At 36.1% G+C, this 12,080-nt stretch overlaps 2 protein-coding genes across 4 annotated transcripts in view; one reads left to right on the top strand and one right to left on the bottom strand.

The window, feature by feature from the left end:
* LOC134546217 (phosphatidylserine lipase ABHD16A) overlaps window positions 1–11,545 on the bottom strand; it is a 94,056-nt gene extending 82,511 nt beyond the window's left edge. Inside the window, exons 1-6 of the mRNA XM_063388839.1 lie at window positions 11,187–11,545; window positions 11,044–11,097; window positions 8,237–8,476; window positions 5,054–5,124; window positions 3,673–3,833; window positions 2,954–3,071 (exon numbers count right to left, since the gene is read on the bottom strand). Of these exons, the coding sequence (XP_063244909.1) occupies window positions 2,954–3,071; window positions 3,673–3,833; window positions 5,054–5,124; window positions 8,237–8,476; window positions 11,044–11,097; window positions 11,187–11,264 (722 nt within the window). The 5' untranslated portion in view covers window positions 11,265–11,545. The remainder of the gene's footprint in view (window positions 1–2,953; window positions 3,072–3,672; window positions 3,834–5,053; window positions 5,125–8,236; window positions 8,477–11,043; window positions 11,098–11,186) is intronic.
* LOC134546215 (WASH complex subunit 5) overlaps window positions 11,438–12,080 on the top strand; it is a 48,212-nt gene continuing 47,569 nt past the window's right edge. The window contains exon 1 of one of the 3 annotated variants that reach the window (XM_063388836.1): window positions 11,438–11,691. The gene's annotated coding sequence lies outside the window, so the exon portion shown is untranslated. The remainder of the gene's footprint in view (window positions 11,692–12,080) is intronic. The other 2 variants (XM_063388837.1, XM_063388838.1) reach the window with 2 other exon arrangements.

Below are 12,080 nucleotides of genomic sequence, written 5' to 3'. Positions count from 1 at the left end.
CACCCACCGAGCCAACCAACACTCATCGCTTAATGGAGGAGCGATAAAAATAGATGCCACGTCATCACCATCAATTTTCGAGACAGAAAATTAAGTGAGATAGTGTGCAAGGCAAGGGGACAGACAAATCTTACTTTGTTCATAGTTGTATAAAAACTATATTTAAGTTGCATTGATAATAAAATGCTAATATAATATGAACTAAATTTAAAAAAAACTAATGAATATAACTGGAAACAAAATAGACATACAATCCAAACATATTATTTTGTGATTCACATTTTCATACCTCAATTACAGGAAAAAAAGGTTATACATTTGAAAAAATCTTACATTATAAAAATTATTACATTTTCTCTTCTTCCTACGTCAGACATCACCAAGACACTTGGTGCAAATATTAATATGCATTATTAAAAGGTAAATTTGTAAGATGTAAATGTTCTAAAACTCTATTGCATTACTGTACTATACAGTAGAACCCCGATTTAACGAAGTGCTATGGTTACCAAAAATGTTTACTCTAAATCGATGTTTCGTTAAATCCGATTTACCGATTTTCAATGACCCCCGCACTCATAATCGCGTCCCTACGTTTCTATATCGTAGACAGGGTCGACGCCGATATCTTGTGCTGCCGTGCTATCTCAGCTCTCGCTCGTACGGCCCCCGGTTCGTACGTACACCTCAGTCGTACATACAGATTTTCAGAAACCGTGAAAAATTAGGCAAAAAAAATATGAAAAGTGTAAGAAATACGTTAAAGTTTATTAAAATACAGTAGCAACCTGCAGCGTTTATAACAAATACGAGCTACATACACATTGCGTCACAGTAAAAAAATAAAAAAAATGGCCCCAAATTGATGGACATTTACCATCAATAGCCCGCCGTACGCTGAGAAAGGTAATTAATTGTACTCGGTCAGCTGTTGTTACGGCGCGGCGTAGCCGCGGCTCTCTGTTCGCTGAGCTGCGCATGCGCAGTATAACACACTCAACGCTTCGCCCAGATTCGTGACCTTCCATCAGCAGCCAGCCAATATACGCGAGCTTAGCAGAAAAAAAAAATAAAAGCTCCACCGCCCGTGTCTCAGTTTTGTCCAGTTATAATACCAGTAACATAAACGAATTGTCAAAAAAACGTAACAAAGCCAATATCCAAAAACAGTAAATAAAGTCATGTAAAGTAGAATCCCGCCGATGCACGCGGCAGTGTCTAGCCGAGCTCGGCGCGTCCACTATCGCACGAAAAGCCATCTCAGCTGTCATGTTATCTTACCCGCCCGCACGCACGAAAAGCCGCTGTGGTAGCTTCTGCGATAGCGTAAGAAACTCGTCCGGCCAGGCTTACCTCTCCATCCCCTGCTAATTCTTCAAGGTTCATCCCTCCCAGAGCCACAAACCATGTAAAAAAAACCCCTCCCCTTTTACCAACTAACATTTCAACACATTCCCTCCCTTATTTCAACCTTCTGCGTGAGAAACTGTCAGCATCCTCCTCCCCTCCCACACCGCGTGCGTCAAAAGCCAGGTTGTATAGTCCATTCTCGGTAAAATAAATATTTTTATGGGCTTATACGACTGTCCTTCGCCGTTAGTAAATACTTTATAAGTTTAAGTTATTATGATACAATTTGTTTATTAGTCACACAGCAGTTTCTGCTGGAAAATCACTAATACCTCGAATTTTATTGAATAGAAAAATTTAGCAAGGCCGTAAATATATTTATTTTACTGCATAGTTCCTTTCCATCTGCATTCGAACGTGTTTTTTTCTTCTTTTTTTTTACGCTGTGAAGGGTCGTGGAAAAGATAATTGCTTGAGCTGTCAAAATAAACATCGCTGACCGCAAGGGCTGTCGGTCTGTCGCTCTGATTATCTACTCCAAAAACACGTCACAGCATTTCAGGATAGTATTGTTCTTATATCTTTCGTTTATAGCGGAATGTTTTCTACCTGATCCACACAAGTTCCTTCGACACGTTTTGAACGAAAATAACCACCAGCCGGCTAGCATAGCCGAACTCGCGTGACGCGAATTCATTTAGCGCAAGTATTTTATGTATTTGGATATATTTGGGGGGGGGGGGGGGGGGGGGGGAATTGGCCCGAAATCTCTAATGCGACCATTCCGTTTATAAGTCCGTTTTTCCGGAAACCGTGAGTGGTCGCATCTGCGGGATTCTACTGTACCAATAAAAAAGCTAAGCAGGTAGTGAACAGGCAGTGTAGTCAATTCCAATCGCAATCTGTAGTCAAAATCTAAGAAGAAAGGCATAAAATCGAAGTCCGAACAGCAATTATAAAAAATGTATTCCAAAAACTAAACACTGCGCACAAAGCTCTTACTGAGAATAATGATAATGGCGTATTGGTGTGACGTGGTCACAAGTTGAAAAAACCTGGAGGATGGGAAAGGGAATATTTGGAAACGTGTGATTATTGGCTAGCACTGTTACTATGCGGGCGTCATTGGAAGATAACGTGGTGAGTCAAGCCAAGGATAAGGAAGATGGAGGGGGATGCGGACAAAGAAACCCTTCATGACGTCATGTGTCGCGGACAGTCTATCTATCCAGGCGCGCGAAATGGCACACACCTACGCAATTCAGTTACAGCGCCCGGAGTTTTTAAGCAATTTGAACAATTTTTTTTATTTTTTCGTGTTTGGACAGATGATGCAAAGGCACATATTAATATAAAGTACCTCCATTCTATTACTGACACCACAGAGTGTATTTTTTAATAAGTTTCCGTTACAATTTACTTTCATTTTTTGGAAATATATATTATTATTTTAATAAATTGGTGTTTTTTGATGGTTCCTGAAAACCTTTACGTTAAATCGCTGTTTTCGTTAAATCCGTGTTCGCAAAATCGGGGTTCTACTGTACTTTACTAGATGATCACAATTTGGCACCTTGATATGTTAGAACTACATAAATCTTACTTGTTTCTCCTGTCCACAAACATTGAATCAATAACGTTTCCATCTCGCGCACGGAGTTTGAACCTCTCACCGCCTTGCTCTGTAACCAGCTTCATTCTGCCTTCCTGAAGGAAAGTTGCTAGAACAGAACAATTAAAATTTTGAAAAATTTTGCTTAAGCTATATAACAGGAACAGCTCACTTTGATAAGTTATATTTTATCATTCCTAACGACTGGTTAATGGGCCCATCTACCCAGGGGTGTATTTGTGTTAGTGAGGCAGGATGAAATGTGTAATGCTTACTGATACTTCTAGAGCAGTATCCTTCACATGCTTCGCATCTTGATCAGGGGTCTTAATGAGGCAAAGCAGGAGCATGCACAAAGCAGACAGTATGAAAAAGACAAGTTGAGATAATTTAGGCGCAAAGCAGTTTATTGTGCCCAAAAAACACAATAGTAGAATCAGAACCCCTTTTTACATAACAAGTAGTTTAAGCTTCAAAGATGGCTAATATTTTCACTACTGAGACCTGAGATATATAAAATGTTTAAATGACATTTTATTTTTATAATTTGTACTTACACTACTTAGCTCACAATAATAGTTTACAATATTCTCAGTCATTATAGTTTAAAAAGTGTTCAACTACTGACCAAACAAATCTTATGAATAACAACTAATTCAAAACTATTTATGTAAATAAAAAAAAGTACCCTATTGGAAAAACATTCTTACACATTGCATACTGAAGTAAGGATATGGAACCCGGGTAGACAAGCTTCAGACCAAACGAGTGTGCAACCATGAAACTTGCCAGGTGGCACGGTAGGCCTATGATGAAGTCCCAGGTGGAGCGACGGCCCAATTGCCAGTCTCGAAATTGCCGAGTCTTTGCCCTAGACAGACAATGAACAACACTGAAAGAAACAGCTTCTGCAACACACACAAGGCATCAGGATACGAAGTAATGCTCTTTATAGCATTTCACAAAGATTTTGGAATATCACCGGCTCCAGGATGAACATTTGAATGTTATGCAAAATAATCATGAAAATACCCTTGGGACAGATTTGTGCAATTGCATCCAACTGATTTCAGAACTTAATATGTAATGGGAAGTATCAAAGCCACCGTAGCATGTTAAGGTTAAATCACATTATGACAGCACTACTCCTAAATTAAATTTTAAATTTCAAAGATTCACAAACAAGATTTATAAATATTTTAATTTCACCTAACAATAAAAATAATAAAATGAACAAAAATCTTAACTCAAATAACTAAAACTTTTGTCCTTTTGTGTGAAATACATGTTACATCTTTGAATGAGGTTATATTTTTCTCATCAGTTAAGGAGATTCAAAAATCAAAAGTATATTTCATTTCATCTGTGAAAAATTTGACATTAACATAAAATTGCATTCCTATTACTTACATGTGCAACAGATGCTTCACACAAAACATAAATACATTTATCATCCTATTAGTAATGTTGGATGTTAGTAAATTCATTTATCACTCTAAGGTGATCAATAAAGTTGTTAAAATGACAATTACAGTGTTAAATAAAAATGTAAGTTTAAAAAAATTTGAATGAATTTTGGTACTATGGTATTAATAATTAAAACATAAATTATGAATACAAGGCTATAATGTCAGGAAAAAATATAAAAGCAGGTGTGACTTGTTTTTCGCAATAGGGATTGGATAATTATGTTTTATTTTATAAAACAACAATGTTATGTATTACAAACTGTTTACTACTGACTTTTAAAATCAGGACCACTTGAGCAGGCTCTTTAGCAGACTTATCCATTGGCCATTATGTGACATATATACCATTTTCCCAAAAAGCCTAAAATTGTAAAAATAAGACTCAGAAAAAAAATTACAAAATTATATTTTACATGTAAAAGTCACATAAAAAACTTGCCTCAAAAAATATATGGTTTTTATTTATTTTTTGCTTAAAAATATATTTTTAGAAGTTGCATGTTACCATTATGATCTGAGCAAACCTTGGGTTAAATCACCTTCTCCTAGGTCATCATAAAATAGTTACACATGATCCACACTTGACATATTACATGTGATAGCAAAAAAACTAACAACTCACTCTTCCACATCATCCCAACGGAACTCTACAGGCCAATCATGAAACTCAAAGTCATAGGACATCAGTGCTTTCTGAAACAGAATGAAAATCATTAAAAATATTACCAGTGTTCCAATAGTGAGTTTGTAATCAAATAATTCAAACAAATAATGACTGCAGACACATTAATAATGAAAAATGCAGTCCATTAGTTCATATCATAGAGTCATAGTTCATATCTATAAAATGACTGCTGGGAGCAGTGAATTAACAGTAAGAATTTTAGCTGAAATGCAGCTTAATTATAAATTTTACAAAAAGTACTTAATTTGAAAATTATTTCAAAGATGAATGATCAAAGAAGTAATTATACATTGTTTATTTTTCCTATAAAGAAATTATTATTACACTACAGTATTTATTCATAGTTTTGAGTAAATGTAATTGGCTCTTAAACAATATACCTAATATGATTACACATAATAACATTCATTTTTTTAAACAAAAAACTAATTTTGTCTGCAACTGGCATGTCTGACATGATGAGAATGGAACTGAATATTTAGAGCCCTTTCACACGGACAACTCGATCGCCGGCAACTGAGTAGCGGATGAGTCGTTATAAACTACTGAAATATTGTCTAGATAGGGATTTCCAGCAAGCGTTCACACGGGCAACTGTCTCCTCAAGGTTGGGCAACTCTCGAGAGATAGTTGCTCGCAGTTGCTCTCCCCGTGAGTCGCCCAGAAATCGCCCGCCACTGCTGTCAACCACTGTTCCGTTCACACGGGCAGCTAGCTGTTTCTTGTCATATTTCCTTCTTTTTTACTGAAAAAACATGTGTTCTACTATTGATACCGAAACCTTCATTGAGTATATCATGAGTGATCAGCCCTGTGGGAAATCTCTATATGTTAATTATGCTAATAAACTTGTGGGAAAAAATATGTGGTACAAAATCTACAAACCTAATACATCATCAACCTAGTATTAATTGGTTATTATGAAGCTATAATAATCAGAAATTATTCTTGATATACTTACTACTTAGCTCATGATAATACATTTTTCTCAAGAACTATTGTTTATTAAGTGTTGCACATTTGTCTAGTCAATATATTGTGTCATGTCATTCATACAATCAATACCCGATTGTGACTGTAACTCATTCCTCAACAGGTATACATCAATACTACTTTAACAACAGTTTCAAAATTTGGCTAGTTCATTGAATGTTTCTAGTGACATTATAAAGTAGTTATAAAAACTGAATAACAAATTGAGGAAATATGACGGAGCAGGTTCCTTCCTTCAGGAACGGGAATGTGTAACCGCAGTGCTGCCATCTGTGGCAGATGATGTGAAACTGTATAGTATTAACTGTTTAGTGCATTTTAACATGATTGATAGTATTTTATAAAATTCCTTCTCGAAAATCTGGTCCAAAAAAGGGTTTTGTATTTTTCCAGATATTTTTCACTTTAATTGGAGCCATTTCATTCTATAGTTTAACATTTCACTCTGCAAATTGATTGCTTCGATAGTCAACGTAGCTGCTCTGGCAACAAATTCTAGAAGCGCGTGCGGAAACTACCTGTGATTAGCGACCAGAAATGTATTTTCAACACAAGTTTAGATTATATATCACGCTCCCCATTAATTCAAAGAATTATATGTTAAATTTTGTCAGTTTCATTTTATAAGTGTATTTGCAACATGAAAACACATGAATTTGCACTTTTTTTTTTTTTACAGGGGTTAGATGTTATACGTCTCTGGCAGTAACAAAAACTTGCTCACATTTCTTTCTTCCTATGGACACATTCACCCATTATCAATGCAATTAAAATGGATTCAACACCCATAGTACAAGAGCACGGCGCTCCCTTCAGCGAACAGTTGAACACTGGGTAATACTGACTGGGATCTCCACAGCAATTGGGAAACTATCGCTGAAAAGTTTCCAGCATGGCAACTTCAGTTGACAGGTTTTGGCAATATGTGAGTGATCAATCGCTGGCAACTCAGTTGCCCGTGTGAATGGGCTTTTTTAGTATAGCCCAACAACAAAATTTTTTATATGAAATACAGATTGATAAATGTTGAATGTATATGATGTTCTGGAGTTTAGTGTCCATCCCAAGTCATGATTAAAAAAATACAATGTTCCTGAGTGGTCATTCTTTGGGTGAGCCACATTTCCAATGGATGATCTTAACTAGCTTTTTATTCTCATTGGATTAGCTAGGCAACCACTAGAGGTCTGCGAGTAATTGAAAATTTAGAATTTGAATAGAAAAATTTGATATTTGACTCAACATTTCAAATCAAATAATTCATATTTAATTATTCAATTCTAATGTATACCACAACAGCATAAGGAAGTTTAGATTTAAAAGCTGTCCGAATCTTTGCACCATAAATCCTCACTGCTCATTTAATATATTCCACATTTTCAGTATCCTGTGGTACAAATACTTGATGTTTTAATTTAGTACACCAAAAGATCTTGGCCAAACAAAAACATTAAAATCACAATACAAGTAATGTCACGTCATGTGGAAATTTTTTCATTTGTAATTCATTATTTATTATTATATTAAGAGTTATTGTAATGTTCAGGATCTTTCGACATACTAGAATTAAAACAGCAATAGTTAGTGTGACTATTTGTAAAAAAATTCTGAAACTTTTCTCTTAAAGTCAAGTACATTTTATTTTGTTACAAATGTACAGTTCAGTTTTTCAATGTCTCACTTTGATTTTAGTGAACCTTTGAACACATAAACTGTAAATATTACAATTGATTCCTGTACAAATGACATGTTCCATAGTTTTATGGTACCTAACATAAACAAAAGCTCAATGGAATAAATAAATAATTAAATACAAAAATAAAACATAATGTATCACACAATCAATGCATACGGGTTCATGCCATCAGGATCAAGGAGTGAACTTGGTTAAGTGAAATGCAACTTTTACCTGTGTTTTTAATCAATTTTTCTTGGACTCCTGCGAAATGTTAATAAAAAAAAAACAGTTTCCATGTAGGTTTAAAATCAATTTTGAAAGAATCTGATACTAGTGAAAATATTATATTTGAATCAAAATTCTATTCAGATATCAAACAAATGTGGGTTTGCAGGAGCCTGACAAGCAAAGGAAGTGTCCAGCAGTCTGTGACTCTCAGACCCTAGTACCTTGGTGTCCTTGTTGAGCTGCTTCCTTGCTGCTGACAGCACGGCCAGGAAGGTGGTGTAGGTGGGGTTGAGGGCACGCCCCACGCCCCGCATGTAGACTGAGGCCGCCAGCACCAGGCCAACCCCCGTCAGGAACTTGGCGATGGTTATGGCGCCGTCGACGACGAAGTAGCCTCGCCGGTACAGCACCGTTGCCAGGATAGGCGACGTGTACAGCCCCACGTTCCACATCACAAACAGCTGCAACCACACTCTCGCCAAAAGAGGTTCACGACAAAAACCTACAGCCCGCCTAGTCAGGGATGCACTTGTATCGGTGAGGCAGGATGAGAAGTGCAATGCTCGCTGGTGCTTATAATGCAGTATCTCCTCTAAGCACAAGACAATTGACTGGTGTTCAATATTCTCATCATGCATAGGGCAACTATGATATTTGAATGGTGACCATAACATTCTACAGCAAAGAAATGAAGATAAAGGTGTAATGCAAGTCCCTTGAATGCTCACGAATCTGTACTGGGTGTTTCATGCCTAACAACTATTCTGAAAACACATGTTTTCACTCTCCAAAAATACAGTTTTAAATTGAAATCCGGAAACAGAACCAATCATTCGCCCTCATTGTATTCGTAAATGCTTTTCGTAACAAGACACACACAGATATCTTCAGCAATTTTCAAATCACCTGTTTTTTTTTTCGGAAGCTCGGCACACCTTGTGTGTGCCCGGGTAGGCGGGAGCCTCTATTCAACATTCTATGGTTCAGCACATTCTGTAACACAGCACCAATCTAGCCACTTGCGTTCCGATTTTTTTCTGGTGGATTCTGGCCTTTTCTGATTGCCAGGTCACATTACTGCGGTGCCTGTGTTTTCGGTTTGTTGCAAGTTCATTGGTATTGTCATTTTTCATTTACAGTGTGTTTTGTATTCTAGCAGGTCAAATGTCACATTTTTCTATTTCGTATTCCCATTAAAACTATGCTGATGTTCGAAAACCTGGAAAAATCGCAAATCTGGCTTAATGTCATGTAGACAATAAGGTTGTACGTAAAGTTGCGGATGACGCAGTTCATTCATTTTCAAAATTTTGTGTCTAGCTGGACAATCTTGAACCATTAATTTTTCACTTCATATTAAACACCTGAGCAAAATTCTTCAGTAACAATTACCAAATTAACATTATCACATGGTAATTTTCTAGAGTAGGTGCTCACCTAAAAAAAATACATTAAAAATTTTTTTGATTCTTGAATAGTTGGTTACATCATGTTAGCAACATTAAAAATACCATAAATTGGTGTAAACATTCATTTAGGTTTGGTAAGCGACATTAAAAATACTAAACTCCATTTTTCAGGAAAATAGGTACTCAAAATTGCCATTTTTGGAATTTTTAACATTTTAGAAGAGCACATACTCTAATTAATTACCAATTGGTGAAACTAACTCAACGACCATTCTCATGATACATTACATTATCAGAACCGTTGCTAGTTTAACATTGGAAGAGGAGGAGGTGGAAGAGAAGTGAAACAGGTTGTATGATGTTCTATACATGGAAACTCACACAAGCAATGAATTATTAGCAGCATGACTAATTATAATTGGTAAAATTTAATAAAGAAATACTGTTCAGAATGGCGTTTGTAATTAATTCCATTAAAAAAAAGAGAACATAATATTAAGCAGCAGAAATAGAATTTTCCACAATAACTTGACTCAGATTGCTCTGGAGAATCTAAAATATTTTACCGGAAAAGGGAAGGGAGAGAAACCAAATATTTTAAGGAACTCCTCTCCACTCCCGGCTGTACCTAGTGGCTAGGGTAGGGTGACTAAACGTCCCGTAAAAACGGGATTGTCCCGTTTTTTAACAATCGTACACGGGGTCCCGAAAAAGTCTCCCGGGACGCCTAAATGTCCCGTATTAACGTTGGGTTGATGATACACTTTTGTCGCGCCTCTCCTTGGGCCGTCTTCCCCTCTCCTCGACAGTTGAACTCGCCCATTCTGCAGACGGCTATCCAACCGGAGTCAGACAAGTCAGTGTGGCTGTGGGTGTGGGTGTTTGTCTTGTTACAAGTGTTTGTTTGATGCATCTCATATTATTATTAATTACTAATTATGCCCAAGATATGCCAGTTTGCGATCCCTGCCCATAATAGTAATACTGAAAGAATCTTTTCGCTTATGCACATTCAATGGACGGATGAAAGGAACAAGATAGGGGTGGATACCCTTTCTGCGATCTTGCAAGTACTCTACAATTTAAAAATGGACTACGTTCTAGTTTTTAAAACTTTATATTGGAAAAGAAAGAGGTTTTAAAATTGGCTGGAACGAAAGAAAAATATCCCCAATTGAAATTCTAAAGATTTTTAACATAACTTTGACTAACAATTTTAGTTATCTTGTTTAATTATGTTTTGAAGTATTAATACTTATAATAAATAAGTATTCACTGCAAAATTTTTGTTTTTATTTATTATACGCCTCACAATTTAAATTAAATTACATATTCATAGGTAAATTGAAAAAGATTTATAGGTCTCAAATTAGCAAAAAAGAGCATGTTTCAATGATTACGTCTTGATGGAGGCTCCTCGGACCCCCCTTTAGCTGGAGGGTATCGCCCCCAAACCCTCCTTGGATGTGTCCCGTTTTTTCAAGTTTATGATTTGGTCACTCTAGGCTAGGGTCTAGTTCGAACCCAGAACCCGACATAATTTTTGAAAACTTTGTAAGTTTAAGCTCCATTCAGCGGTTATACACAAACGTACATAGTTTTATATCTTTATTACTTACGGAATGTATGATCTGGTCTCCCCATTTTTCTAAATGGCCTGGAACGTAGACACTCTGGAAAAAAAAATTCCAGACTAGATAGCATGACCTTGTCAAAACTACCTGTGTTCTAAATAAAATGTAATCCGAAACAAATAACTTACATCTACTCGGCTTGCATCGTACACTCTATACAGTCGTGGGCTATATAAACATTGGAATATTTCTCGGAGACCAGTCATTTTTTACTCGGTTTTTCTAGTAAAAGCAATAGTGATTATTTTAGCCTAATTACTACAATTTTAACCAGCCATGTTTTTAGTTTACCTATACCTTCGTACAGCCAACATTACATACACTAAATAATTATGGAATGTTTTTATTTATAATAATGAGAAAAAACATAAGAGCTTTCATAACAAAAACTCTTTATTTTACTATCGTTTGATTAGAAGCGTCCATTTAAAGAAGATGCATTAAAAATTACATAACTTGGAAATTGTGTAATTGTTGTGACGTTTGTATGCTTGCAATGTTGTGTATGATAATTTATGTCGCATGTCAGCTGACTTGTGAATGAATGTCATGCTAGTTCGGTATGATTAAACTACCGCTAGGGTGTGAAATTGTAAAGCTGTTGTCAATTGTCTGTGACATGAAAATGTAAACGTAAGTTTTTTTTTTTTTAGAAAATTCCTCCAAACTACCTTGTTGTCGAGATGTCAACCAATTAAAAAAATTTTACTCTTATTATCTAAACATTTTGGCATTAGAGTAGAAAGTCGAACACCACCCCGGCTCCCTTGGGAAATAAATCACTGATGATTTATGAATTAACTAAGTTTCACTCTTACCTTCTAAGCACTGAAAGTTAACATGTATATTAATACCCTAATAGACCATCTGTCAAACAGTATTTTGTCACTGTCAGAATGCAGTTAGGTTGTTAAAATTTTGGTGTCTTTAAAGCCATTGAACGCTAAGGTTTGAAGGTTTGGCAAGAAGCTTGAACGTACGAGTCGAGGATCGTTTTATATTGATTGATCAAATCCGCAGAA

This window comes from Bacillus rossius, chromosome 1, assembly GCF_032445375.1.
Source record: "Bacillus rossius redtenbacheri isolate Brsri chromosome 1, Brsri_v3, whole genome shotgun sequence".
NCBI classification, from domain to species: Eukaryota; Metazoa; Arthropoda; class Insecta; order Phasmatodea; family Bacillidae; genus Bacillus; species Bacillus rossius.
The sequence above is the reverse complement of the archived record's forward strand: the minus strand, read 5'-3'. Positions and strand labels throughout refer to the sequence as shown.